General features: G+C 40.3%; 1 protein-coding gene across 2 annotated transcripts in view; it reads left to right on the forward strand.

The window, feature by feature from the left end:
• GPC6 (glypican 6) overlaps positions 1–14,750 on the forward strand; it is a 1,124,766-nt gene that overhangs the window by 276,670 nt on the left and 833,346 nt on the right. For both annotated transcript variants that reach the window (XM_021065371.1, XM_021065372.1), the window contains exon 2: positions 8,796–8,954. In XM_021065371.1, the coding sequence (XP_020921030.1) occupies positions 8,796–8,954 (159 nt within the window). The remainder of the gene's footprint in view (positions 1–8,795; positions 8,955–14,750) is intronic.

The following is a 14,750-nucleotide window of genomic DNA, read 5'->3' on the forward strand; positions in this document are numbered from 1 at the left end:
GTAATACGTGCCGTCGAAGATGTCCTGGGAGACCGGAGGGCCAGTACAGAGGTTTCCAGACATCCTCTGCTTGTGGAGCCCTTAACAGCTACCTCAGTCAAGGTTCTTCAGAGAAACCGAACCAAGAGGATACACACACACACACAGACACAGACACACACACACACAGACACACATACACACACGCACACACATACACTACATATCCTCCATATATATGCACGTATATACACACACTACATAACCTACATATGAATGTGTGTATGCATACGTTTGTGTGTGTGTATAGCATAGGTGTGTGTATGTGTGCATATGAGAGAAAGAGGTTTAAGGAACTGGCTCAAGTGATGTGATTGTGTGGAATGGTGATTCTTCCTGTAGGGCGGGCAGGCAGGCTGAAAACTCCAGGTTGATGCTACAGTCTTAAGGCAGAATTTCTTCTTTTCAAGGAAACTTCAGTTTCTGTTCATGAAGGCTCTAAATCGATGCAGTGAGGCTCACCCACATTATGGCTGGTAATCTCCTTAACTCAGAATACACATCTTCACCGCATCTACAGAATGCCTTCACAGCAATACCAAGATGAACGTTGCTTTCAATGGCTGGGTACCAGAGCCTGGCCACATTCACACAAAACTGGCATTTTTCTGAGATGCTCCTAGACCAAAAGACACACTATTTCACTTCCTGTTAAATTCAAAAAATTGAGTATTTATATCCTGAAGAACTTAAGGATATAAATATACTAGTTATAGAATGTCAGAGAAAAAATAGGCCCACATCATAATGAGAGTGGAGATGGGGGAGGGGATTCCAATACTTTGACTTGGCTTTTTGCTTATCTTGTTCTCAGATACCTGCAGTTTATAAGTGAAGTTTTCTGTACTTAGCTAACTTTCAATCTGATGTTGAAATATGGAAATCATGAGCTCAAGATTTCTTTAGTGGACTTCATTCTTAGAGAACTAGCTTAAGACCAAAAAATTAACTTTTTGGATGTGGATGAGATTTTATTATCATATGACTGCCTTCTAGGTGAACATTTTGTTTTGAACATACAATTTGGTGAGTGTAACATTCAGAGGAGTAGGAAAGGAAAGGCCTCTTTGGGAGATTGGTGAGTTTATCAGAATAGCTGTAGGGGAACCTCTTGAGAAGGCATGGGCACTCCGTCTGCTCTGTCCACCCTTCCCCTGTTCAGTTTCATTGCAGCTCTGGGGTTGAGTACTGCTATCTCACTCTCATGTTTTTCTGATGCTCTTAATAGTTTAACAGGGGAGTTGCTGTTGCAACTCTGTGGGTTATGAAGCCAGCTAGTATCCATGAGGATTCACGTTGGATCCCTGGCCTTGCTCAGTGGATTAAGGATCTGACGTTGCCAGTGAGCTGTGGTGTAGGTTACAGAAGTGGCTCAGATTCCTCATTGCTGTGGCTGTGGTGTAGGCCCGCAGCTGTAACTCCAATTTGAGCCCTAGCCTGGGAACTTCCATATGCTGCAGGATATAAAAATAAATAAATACATACATACATAAATAAATACATATATATATATATATACTTAAAAAATAAAAGTCAGGGATATGATGAGAAGAAGCTAAAAACTTAAGGAACGACAAGGAAGTCTTCTCTTCTCTTTTGGGGTGACCTAGGTGCAAAAAACTTGTACTATTATTAAGCACCCTTCCTCCCATTGATAATCAGCTACATCACTATGATTCATCAGTTGGCTTTGAGATTACGTTTTTGCACTGGTTTCACATTAACTTTATACAAAAAGTTTTCATCAGTTGAGTGGCTGTTTTGTGGCATCACCTCATTGTTAAGATTTGTCCCTGTGAAATTTAACTGCAATTTCGTTGAGCTGTTTCCTATACAGAAGAAGAAAAGTGGCAGCAATTTAAAAGAATTTTTTTTTGGAAATCATTCTATTCTTTACTTTTTAAAAAATGTTTGGAAAGAATAGGGTATGTATTCTTGTGTGTGTAGCTACAATTAAAATTACTGACAATCCTTGTACTAGCACAGTGCTTTTATTAAATGTCTCAAAGTTTTATATGAATGCATTACAACATATTCGTTTTAAATCAAGGAGAAACTGCTTCTGTTTAAATGATCAGAGTTCCCATTGCAGCTCAGTGGGTTAAGAACCAGGCATTGTCTCTGTGGGGAAGCAGGTTTGATCCCTGGCCTCTCTCAGGGGGTTAAGGATCCAGTGTTGCCACAAGCTGTGGTGTAGATCTCAGATGCAGCTCAGATCCTGTGTTGGCTGCAGCTGTGGTGTAGGCAGGCAGCTGTAGCTCCGATTTGACCCCTAGCCTGGAAACTTCCATATGCTTTGGGTGTGCCTCTAAATAGAAAAAAAAAAAAATTAAAAAAAGGATCAAACTGTTGACAAGGTTAATAATTTTATAATATGTCAGAGTCAAGGCAAGTGAGAACAAGATCGCTTCTGTCACTCCAGCTGCTGGATGCGCTCTAAAAGCACCTTGATTCAGGCACTGTATGCTCTCCAACCCCATCATCCTCACTTCCTGTAAATTATTTTTTCTTAGATTTTATTGGAATACAGTTGACTTACAAAGTTGTGTTCATTTCAGGTGTACAGCAAAGTAAATCATTTTATATATGCATATAATGAAAATAAAAACTCCTTGTAAATTATGATAACACTATTCTGTGCCCCTCTTTACCCCCAGAACGTCAGCTTCTTCAAAAATCCAAAGGCCAGGAAATGGTTACGAACAAACACATTGGCACTAGAGCTATGGAGGTGGCATCTATGCCATCCTGAGCAGCATGTTTGAAATCCTCTCTGTGCAATTCTCAGAACAGATTTAAACAATTAACTCATTGGTGCCACTCAAAGGAATTATTTTTCCCAAATGCAGAGGGAAAATGTATACCTTAAATAATTAACATTTAAAGTCTTTATTAGGAATCTGACAACATTAAGGATGACAGTGATATAGGTTATTTGAGTGACAAGAGCCACTGAAGTAGGACATTCATTCAATTTCTTACAACTTGTGTGAAAGTTTGAAAATTTCTGATCATGGTCCTGAGTAACTTTGTTAAAGAAAAGCAGCCCTTAAAGATATGAAGGGGTCATTTATCATAGGCTTCACACTGAAGAGAGCTGAAGAAGTGCTTATTTGGAGGTTCGGGGAACTTGAACTTCTAGACGTGAACTGGAACTGGAACAGACTTTTAAAAAATACTGCTTTCCTAAGTTCTGCCACTTCTTATTAGCCCATCTGAGAACTTTCTGACACTAAAAACAGCCCAGGACTATTAACTCCAATTTAAATTTCCTTAGCTATCAGAAACTGTAACTAAAGCTTCACTTATTCTCAAGTATTTTCCTTCCCTAAAATTGCTTCCTTCAATTCTCTGCTTCCGTCAACTTCCCAGGCACCAGATGAACAAAATGAATGGTTATTTGAGGCGACATATCAAATGATGAGGAGACTCTAGCCTGGTACCAGACACAGCTAATTGACTGTGGGGGTTTTAATAGTTCAAGGATGAGAGAACTTTGGCACAGAACGTATGCTCTGAAGGGGGCCAAGTCTAAAACAAATACTGCAGTCTAATCAGAGGGAATTTGGAGATTCAGACAGTGAAGTGTTGTGAGCTCTTGCCATCTCCTTTGTACTTTTTAGTTTTCAATTGCCTACCTACTTTCAAGGAAGTGCCAGCCCAATCATTTCCCTCCATGCTCCCAAGCTTTATGAAAGCCAAGAGTTTGGTTGTCTATAGTCTGTGAAATGTGACTCATTCAGGATACTTCGTTTGTGTTGTTTGTTTGTTTGGAATGTGCATCCTGAGGTCCCCACCTGTCACCTCCGAGGGCAGACAGTCCTGGAGCTGACCCACACAGGCTGGCTCTGGTGGTTAATGAGGTCCTCCTGTCTCCTGCTCTTTCCCACCGTGCCACTCACCAAGTCTATTCCTGGCAGCCTTCAGACCCTGGGCTGTCCCTCAAGGGATCTCGACCTGGCAGAAATCACATTTCTGCTGTCACCTAAGCAACTTGGAGTGAAAACAAACACCTGGGCAGGCATTTGGGGAAAGACATTGAAAAGAGTGACACATCACTGAAAGGGGCCTGTAGAGGAAGGAACAGCCCCATCTCTTCTTTCTTGGAGAACTGGTGACAATTTATGGTCCGATTGTATGTCCCTTAGCCTTTGCTCATGCTCTGCCTTCCTGGGGGAACTCCTTTCTTCTGCATTTACAATTCACCTTATTTATTTTAGAGCTAATGAAAATTTCTATTAAACTGCAAGGATCCAGGAATTCATTGGGGTGAACTTCAGGTGCCCTAAGAGAGCAAGCACCTATATAAGCTGATTGTCCGATCATGTGTCTAGTCTTGCTGGACGTGAACCTGTTGTCTTGATTTGCACATAGAAGATTTTCAATACATGTTTGATATGTAAAGGTACAATCATTAACAGTTTTAATCCCATAGTATCTGCCTCTATGGTCTCATATCCTGACCTTCTGGAACCAGTTATTTAGTATGTTTATTATTATTGATCTTGGAGACATCTAACGGTGCTCCAGTTGAGCTAAATGTTGCATCTAGTTATATAATATATAACATCTAAAGATCCTAAGGGGATCTGAGAAAGGAGGGTTGGTGGGAAACCCTAAAAGGACATCACTTATTTCTGCATCATATGTTACAACTTTGGAAAAATCCCATTATTAATACAAATGCTGCTCAGTGTCAGAAAGTCTTTAAGCTGAGATAATTTTTGTGTTCTTGCTCTTTGGATAAACTGCAATAGGAAGCATGAGAGGTCATTCTTTATAAAACTGAGTAGCAGTCATGTCTAATTTCATAAAGTATTTCAGATGTTACAGGTCCTATGGTCTCCGTTAGAACTACTCCGCTGGTCTAACCCTAAAGCAGCCATAGCCAAGACATGAATGAGCGACTAGGATTGTTTTCCAGTAAAACTTTATTTATGCACAAATGAAGGTGGATGTCATAAAACTTCACATAGCATGAAATGTCATTCTTTTGATTTTGTTTTTTAATCATTTGCTCACAGCTCATACACAGACAGTAGGCTGGATTTGGCTCAGAGGCCATGGTTTGCAAAATCCTGTTCTAGGACCAAAATGAAAACAAATAAATAAACCCACCCAAAACAAAAGTGTCCCATTGTCCTAAGTCTTTTTGGCCATTCAGAGTCATCAGATTATTTTGGGAGTTATCAATGGCCTTAGACTAGGGGGAGAGAGGAGCTGTTCAAGAGTTCACTTCCTTTACAACCTTGTTCATTAGGGCTATGCTAGGAAGGAAGCAAGGCTCAGCCTCAATGGACCACATGTTTTATGGGCCTTGGTCCTGTGGGCTTGTGGACATTATTGTGCTCTTTTCCTAGGAATTTGAACAAGACTTTGCATAAAAGATTTACTCTTCCTCTAGCACGATTCTTCAACTTTCTGGTCATCTCCCCATATTGTCACTTTCTTTCTCCATCTTGTCTATCTCCTTCACTCTTTAATTTTTTTCTTGGCCAGGGACCCCCCTATAAAGGAGGAGAAATGAATTGATTTCTTGAGGACCCTTCAGTTCAATTAAAGAAATTAATACAGTTTTGAATTATAATGTCTAATGTTTCCTTGAATTAGTAAGGCAAACTCTTTCATCTCCATGACTCTATATACACACATACAAGAAATAATTTTGGTTTAAATGTGTTCCATTAGAAAGTATCTTGCTGTTTTTACTTGTCACCTGACAGAAAATACTGGTTTTCTTGGAGTGACTAGAGATTGTAAGACCTCTAATCTCTTCTAATTTTAGGAATGTAGATACATGGAATTTCTTCCACAAACATCCCCAATACAGCTATTTCCCTCAGATCATAAAATGTTTATTTTCTTTGGGTCTTTTTTTTTTTTAATCAAACTCCCATTCATTTTGTTATCAATTCTTTTGTAATGATTGAGAAGTAGAATTTAGTCTTCAAGTACTAAGCTTGGAGAAATAATTTTTTCATTTATGCACGATATGGTAGGAAATGGAGTAGGGGAAATAAGAAACTGAGCAGGGGCATTTTTAAAATGCTTTAAAACAGGTCAGATAAAGGAACATCCTGCAAAGTTGTTAGTATTAAATATCCATTCACTCTAGAGACGGAGTGTTGTCCTTATCAATTAGACCTGATATTTTATAAATGAAAATTAGTGATTTGTTGACCATATTTGCTTTGATAAAGCCATACTCATTCCTTCTCAATGTCTTTGACTCTAGACCTGTGCTTCTCAATGTGACCTATCAGAATCACATGGGGAAAATGTTCAAAATTCACATCCTTCTATGCTGCCACCTTTTAGTATGGTCAGTACCTTCCAATCAGAACCCATCAGGGACACACCTATCCTTGAACAAGAGGAGTTATCACTCAGTGAGAAAACCATGGGGTGTCTCAGTTAAAGGGACCTTGACAGACTCTAGTATAGGATTGGGATTTGGTGCGTAATTTGGGGAAGTGTTCAAAGAAGCAGGGCTTCACCATAGATTGGATGCTTTCAGAAAGCAGAGGTAATTCTATAATAAGGTATCTTCCTAAATGTGACCAGCAAGGAGGGAGATGAGGATGAAGACCAATCTGCAAAAGGTAAAGAAGTACAGATGCTCATTTTGCCCGAGAGAGGAGGTGTGGCACACTCATCGGCTGGCACAGTGACCTTGTTTTTGGCAGTGCTTAAGCAGAATGTTGACATGGCCTCGCTTTGTCTCATTTCATTGTGGTCTCAGAGTCATTTTGTCTGGGGTGGGTGTTCCGTGAGATTATTCAGGTGGCCTGGCTGTGCATGCCAGGCTGGCTTCTGAATGTCCAGGGCAGCTCATTTTTCTTTCTGAATATCTCCCCTCTGCCCTCCTTTCTGGTACAGCTATGGTGGCCATAATTTTTAATGACATATTTCCATGTTTTGATTACACAATATCTTAAATGTGCAGAAAAGTAATGAGATCACTGTAATAAATACCGTATAAATATCAAACAACCTATGAAATAAAAGATTACAGATAAAAGTATCTGGGTGTTTCTCTGGGAGGAAACTGTTATCTTGAATTTGATGTTTATCATTCTCAAATGCAATGCATTTTCCTTTCCTTTTTTTTGATTTTAATATTCATAAAATATCTTATGGTCTCCTTCCCTTCCAGGAATTATATAAGATGTACCTTTAATTTGAACTTGTGGTCTTTTTTATGCTGGAGTTGTTTTAAGTAGGCACTAATTCATCCAGCTACATGAGGAATCATGAGACAGACACCCTATACTTCACACAAGGTCAAAGGACACAATTTTATATAAGTACTGTTAAACAGAAATGAATTTTAATTGCTACATCAAGGACTCAGTTTACTTGGTTTTCCATGCCCTGCAGTGGTTTTGATCACAGGGGCAATTTGTTGGTTTTATCTAGCAAGATGTTGGGTGCATTTTCCCTCCATGGGTTCTGTTAAACATTTTTGACACTAAGCAAGTTGACACAATTGGAAATTCACATTTTATGCAATAACAGACTATTTTAATTTCATGAAGCAGGAGTTTGGCTCCCACTTGCGAATATCACTAAAGAAAGCAATATTGTCAGAAGAAGTGGCCCACTGTATCCAGAGATAAATCTATTGAATTAGATGCAAGATTTTCATTAGCTCTTACTTCACGTTTCCATACAACACAGAACTGATTAAACCCATCGGTGCTTGCCTCCTTGCAGGAGAACATTTTCTCTCTGACAAGGACAGAAGGAGCGTGTGACACAGGAGATCTGCCATTTAAAGGCGTGCTTGCTTGCACCAGGAGGAAAGCTGGTGGCTGGATAGATGGATGAGCAGAAACAGTGCACAGCGAATGACTGCCATCTCTTCTTGCCCCTGCTGTCTCACAGACCCTGGGGATGGGGCTGAATGTCTCTTGCCTTACTTGAAATTTTCAAAGATGAGCACCCTTATAACTATGTGACAGCTCTTGTCACTTGGTGTTACTTGGTACATTTCAAATACAATTTAAAATATGTAAAATGAAACCAGGAAAATTGTCGTGGTCTTCTGAGGTCTTTTCATGTACCTTCCCTTATATGACAAGGGCTTGGACTAAATATCAGATCTCTCTCTTAGTCCCTTTACAATGTCATAAACTGGGTGGCTTAGCAACAACAAACATTTACTTCTCACAGTTCTGGAGGCTGGGACGTTTCATAGCATGTCACTGGCAGATTCAGTGTCTGAGGAAGGCTTGCTCTTTGGTTCCCAGATCCCATCTTTCTGCTGTGTCCTCATATGGCAAAAGGGACATGCCAGTACTCCGAGGTCCCTTCTAGAAGGGCCCTAATGCCAGTCATGACTTATTCACCTCCCAAAGGCCCCATATCCTAATACCATCGCCTAGGATTCGACATATGAGTTTGTGGCAGGGCACACAAGGATACAGACCATGGGGTCAAGTTCAACTGAAGTCTGGAATGCTTGGAATGTTAGGTACCCTGAGTCCCAGATAAAAATTCCTGGGGGGGGGGGTTCCCTTGTGGTGCCACAATTTCAGGGTCCACCATTGTCCCTGCTGCAGTTTGGGTTGCTGCTGTGGCTTGGGTTCAATCCCTGGCCTGGAAACTTTCATGTTCTGTGAGGGTGGGCAAAAAAAAAAAAAGTTCATGGGGAGTTGGTCAAACAAGGAGCCCGGGACTTGAGAGAAATGTCGTAGAAGCCAATTTCTGGAAGCCCATATCATTCCATGCTGACACTTATCTATTCTTTGCAGGGGAGCACCTAAGAATTTGTCCTCAAGAGTACACCTGCTGCACCACAGAAATGGAAGACAAGCTAAGCCAGCAAAGCAAACTGGAGTTTGAGAACCTGGTGGAAGAAACGAGTCACTTTGTCCGCACCACTTTCGTGTCCAGGCACAAGAAATTTGATGGTAGGTGACCCGATTTCTACTTCTCCTTGTTCTGGGTGTGCTTTTCACTGAGAATCGTGGTGTTATGTGAAAAACATTTTTTTTTTTTTTAAAGTGGGAGCTTTTCTTTGCTTCTTAAACATTTATAACTGTGTCTATTTTTAGATAAGGCAGGCGCGCTCTTGACAATTTTTATATCTTGGAAAAACCTGACTTAACAAAGAGCTATTTTGCATTTGTGGTTCTCCTGTGAGATTTATTCTGAATGATTTGGCTTATGTTTTCATTATTGGAATGATTCTAATTCAGGTTTTGTCACACGGTAGCTTGTCTTCAGTTTCCATCTAGGGATATTTCTTTGAAGTCATTCAGTGTCATTTAGAATGATTTGAAATGTAACATCACTTTTAAGAGGACAGGCTTGTTTTAAGTGCCAGGTGACAGGGACTCCTTTATTTTAAAGTTTGCCCTTCCTATAATGTAACCACATTTTATATTGGAGTTGCAGCGCATCTACCATAAGGTTTAGACTCATCATTGATCTCCTGATGATAAGCAATCGACTTCATTTCTGTATTCTATTTGTTAAATAAATGTTTTGGGTTAGAAAGCACAAAGAGCAAACGTAATTATGACTAGGGTTTCAGTCTTGACTTTTCCCATCAGTGCCTCAGAAAGATACTCAAAAGCAATTTGACTTTTATCAACTGAATGAATAATGATAACGAGAAAGGTGATATTCTTAGTGGTGAGTAGTTGCCATAGTGTTCTATAAGACTTACTCTAGCACCTTATTATGGCTCCTTGTAGACCAGACTTGCAAATTGTAGGGAACCTTCCACTGGTCTTGTGAAGTTGCCTGAGGGCACAGAGCTGCCATTCCTTTCCTTTCCTCCACTGTCTCCTGTCAGTGCAGGAGAGAGCTGATTCAAGAAAACTTGGCCAAAGTTTCTCTCTCTCTTTTTTTTCTTTTTCTTTCTTTTTTTTTTACTCCCTGTGTGTAGTAGGTAAAATGTTTTGCTTTGTGGCTGCTTGAAAGTAGCCACACCAATTTCTTCTAAATCCGTCCTCTAGGTTCTGAAAGGCAGGTCCACCTGGTGGTGTTTTCTGGACTCAAGATGATGTGACATTTTCCACGTCAGCGAAAGGGACTTATATTTTCTGCGAGGATGTTTCAGCATCTTCGCATTCTTCTCCTGCCTCCCACTCTGTGTTCAACCACATACGAGACTGTTTGTGAAAATAACTATTTCGAAGTGATGCTGTGAATTGCTGTTCCCTTGAATGCATCTAGCAAGTACTTGGGAAGTGTCCTCCATTGACAGGTCACAAATCCAGTGACATTCAGGAGCCCCTGAAGGGCTCTGTGTCTGAGCAACTCTAATGCATCACTTCATGCTGAGGCGAATGGAGACATCTTATGCTTTGTGCTGGAAAGCAGGGAGGGTGATCTGCTGCTGCCCCTTCTACCTATGTCTTTAAAAGCCATCTTAGTGCCTTTATAAAGCTGTGCACCCAAATGAGGAAGACATAACTCCAGGTCGGTTTTAGGGGTACACTATATACATTCCTTTAAATACAAATATTAAATGTTAGACAGATTTAGAGGAAGTAGACTTTTTTTTTTAAAGAATAAAGCTATTCAACAAGTCTGAGCCAGGTACTTCTTATATTCTCCCATCAACAACGTTCAATATCTTTGGATTTATAATTTTTAATCCCAGGTCTCATTTCTCTTACTAAAGAGACCTCTCTCTCTCTCTGCTCTGTATAGGTGTCTTTTAAATTGTTCTAATGTACTTAGGGGTATTATCTCAACTGGCTTGGCAGGACATTGATTTTGCTAAGATTCAGTCTGACATGGAGGTGATGAATTCTTTACTAACTGTGCATTTCATTGTCATTGCTTTAGGCTGGGATGGGAGAGAAGTTAAGACTTTTTTTTTCCCAAGGAAGCTTTCAGCGAGACTTAAAAAAAAAAAAAAAAAAAAAAAAAAGAAATCTAAATGTGATCCTGGTGAGCCCAGCATCTGAAGAGCTATCTTTAAAAAGTAAAAAGTCACACAAATATATAAATTAAAAGTCACCGTTATAATTTCTGCCCTTTCTTTAGGCAATTTCATGAAGGTCAGCCATGTGCTCATATGATTTATCTCCTGATCCTGCAAAGGGGATCCCGCTAAGTGAGTCATCTGTCAGGAGTACGGGTGCGTTCATGTGGGCAGTTTTCCATTTGTCCCCTTAGCTTGTTTTAAAACACTTCCTCATGGCATTTATTGATAACTGTCGGCAGGTATGGACAGGAGAACTATCTTGGATAAGTTGTGGACTGTTACCCTCTGAGTTTTACCTTCCCAGTTGAAACTGATGGTTCTTTGAAGGACTTCAGGTTGTATTTTTAGGAGCTTCCTCTTCTGCGAGTCATTTTGCATGATTGCTGGGGCCTCTTGATCCAAAGTGTTCATTTTGTGTTTCTGCCTCTAGTCCCACTTTCTCAGAGAGCTTGATTTCGCCTCTGGGTTTTACATGTCTTTGTTAGCCGTATATTCTGCATGATACAAAGACGACTGCATTACATGAAGCCCATCCAAAGATGACTGCTTTTCTTCCTGTTTTCAGTAGCAATACTTTCAATTAAACCTGTATATGTGATTCAGTCTAAACTCTATTCAGAGAGGCTAGGTTTAATCACCGTTAATCATGAGTCGACAGTCTCGGCTTTCCTTATTATACCAGAAATGTTTTGATTTCATTTAGCTTTTCATTTTGTGGCAGAGGTGACTTAAAACATGAAATGCAAAAACATTTAACAGAACATAACATTATATTCCTTGCCATACTCTTTCCCATTTTCTATTCATATCTCTGGTAATATTTAGAAGATGCTGTATAAAATAATAACTATTCATTGGTGGTCGGAAGCTAAACCCGAATTAACAGGAATCTTCCCCAACTTTCCTAAGTGGCCTAGCCTTGCCCCATATCCCCATTAGCCAAAAATGTGCAGCTGAGAGGCAATAAATAGAAAAAAAAAGGGGGGGGGGTAGCTGGGAGGCAATGAAGTGAAAAAATATATAATACCAATTGCAGAAATATTTGCTCTTTGGCAGAGAATTTCCTTATAACTGAGTAGTTTGTTTTGTTTTTTTTTTTAACATAGAGTTGATATATGATGAATGCATGTAAAGTAAAGGTTTTTATTCTTGGCCCTGGTACTTTTCCAAGTGTCTCACAAGGTTTTTATGTGTTGGTTTGTGCTGCATTTTCTGGCCAAATCTCCACCTCTGGCTGGTATTGCACATCCCCAACGCCCAACCCACCACCCCGTTGGCCAGGGCCTGGCCGCCGCCACAGAGCTTCCTTCAGAAGACACAGGGTGCCCTCAACATGCTCGGTAGCCAAGCTCAGGCTCTCGAACACACCCCAGTGGTTAAAATTCTGGATGCAGACCCAGCCAGGTACACCTGGAAGAATGATCACAGCCTAACTCCCTACTTGCCTTTCTGCCCTCTGCCAAATACCCTGGACAACTAGAAATACACACAGCCAATACACGAATCATGTGACAATACAGCTGAAGAGTGCCATCTTTGTGTATCCACTCACTTTCCTAGCATTTTTGTGGTGGTGCAGTAACTGTCCTATCTGTCAAATTGATATGTGCATTGAAATCCCAATGGCTGTCATGCTTCTTACGTGGCTGATTTGGTAGGATCCTAGGAAAACAGAGCACAAACCCAGTGCTCCGATAAGAGGCAACACCTGGCCGTGTTCCGTGCCCATCCCAAACGTCAGCCTCTCTACCAGGAGTGAATTGCCCGCAGAGCCACACAGACTCTCAGTGCCAGAGCCAGCATCCTGTCCCAGGCTGAGCACACCTGGATCCTGGCTTGTAGCTCCAACTATCCCATCCTCTCTCTTGCACTTTCCAGTCCCTGCGTGTGCTGAGATTTCACCAACCGTAGCATCTTTTCCTCTATCTCTCGCTGCCTGTTCTGTCCCAGGAAATGTGGGGAGAAGGTGAAAATGTCTTACAGAGAAAAGTGGAAAGAGATTTTTTTTTTTAATGCCTAAAAAAAGAAAATTTAAATATAGGCCAGCCCCCAAGGAACCTGGAGCCTGGAGAAGATAAAGGCCTTGCCAAGTTTTCACCAAACATGATGAAACCAAGACTGTCACCGGATACTCTTGACTTACATCAGATTTATAAATAGTGATGTGATAGCAAGTCGATATCTGGAATGCTAACTAAGCTTTCATTTGAGTGGATGCTGTTTGTTGAGTGGATATTCGGTTAACAAGGAAATGGTGCTATTTGTGGGTAAAGGATCTAGCCGCGTTTTTGGAAAGGCAGGAAGAGTGTTCAGTTGGAAGTTGTCCCCAAATTAAAGGGGAGTGAATTTTTGTACAGAAAAAAAAAATGTCATTGACTCAATCAAAGCACGCTGTTTATTCTTCTTACCTCACAAAACCCTGGTACCTTCTATCTTGATATAGGCGCCAACACTGGATTCTCCAGAATCATGTATGGAGTAGAGATGATTCCGCCACAGGGAAATTTAGCTGACGGGGTATTTTATTCTGGTAACTTTTTTCTTCAGATTTATTTGAGCTGAAATTTATTCACATCTGAAGCTCCATATGAGTTTTTTTGTTTAGTGTGCTTTTGGTCTTATTACTTTACTTTCCTTCCTGGTTTTTATTTATGTATTTTAATGATATACATTTGTCCGGAGATTTTGGCAGCAAGTACATTTTTAAAAGCAAAATAAAAAAAAAAAATGTTGAGCAGTAATTTCCATCCTCCCGAATAACTCATTCCATGGTAACACCCTCAGAATTCTCATTTTTACTGAATGCGGAAATAATTTATACATGGTGGCATAATATTTTTACGCTGCAAATCTGCTTGGGTTTTCTTTTTAAATATCATTTCTCATCTATATACTGTAGAGATGACAATAATGTAATGACATCTTTAAAATATGGTCTAATTTTCTCACTGAATACACTTATTTGAAAGGCAAAAATCCCTAAGTAGTTTTCCTTATGGCAGTAGAGTCTTCTGTATTTCCTCTTACATGGTGGTGTGTGTGTGTGTGTGTGTGTGTGTGTGAGAGAGAGAGAGAGAGAGAGAGAGAAGGAGAGAAAGAGATATTTCAACTTGGAAACATTTATTCAATGTGTGTAGTAGATACAAAGATGACAAATAATGACTAAAATCTGGTCAGTCTGTCACAGAGTTTACCTTGTGGAGGAGACAAAAGTATAAAACTAACACTAAGGGAGGCAGAATTGACTCGGACATAGAGTAGGAGTCCAGTGGAAACAGGAAAGAGTCAAGTATGCTGTTGAGAGACACCGGAGCAAACTTTTGGAAGACAGGACACAAGAGACTCTTAAAGAACGACTGAAGGTTGTGCTGTTAAAATCAAGGCAGGAGAGGGCAAAGGCACAGGAGGTTTTATCTGCACACATGCACAAAGTCCTTGGGACACGCAAACATAGTTACTATTGATTTTTATCCAACATGGTTACTCTGTTGACATTTGACGTCTATTTATGAGTTGCTAATCCGCAGACACATTTTGGGTCCTGTACTGTTTTCTCTGCTATTGTTTTCTTACCACCAACCACCAAATTTCGGGATAAAAACAGTACCCTCGTAATGCATCTTTGGTTCCACTAGAGCTTGGCCTGTGCTCAGTGAGTTCTGGCTCTAGGCTGCAGATTTGGTCTGTTCTGCTCTAGCCATCTTTTGGAAGAAGCGCACTCTGTACATTTTTCTCATGGTAGAGTTTGGAGACTAAAGTACAT

The sequence above is a fragment of the Sus scrofa genome, chromosome 11 (genome assembly GCF_000003025.6).
Source record: "Sus scrofa isolate TJ Tabasco breed Duroc chromosome 11, Sscrofa11.1, whole genome shotgun sequence".
NCBI lineage: Eukaryota > Metazoa > Chordata > Mammalia > Artiodactyla > Suidae > Sus > Sus scrofa.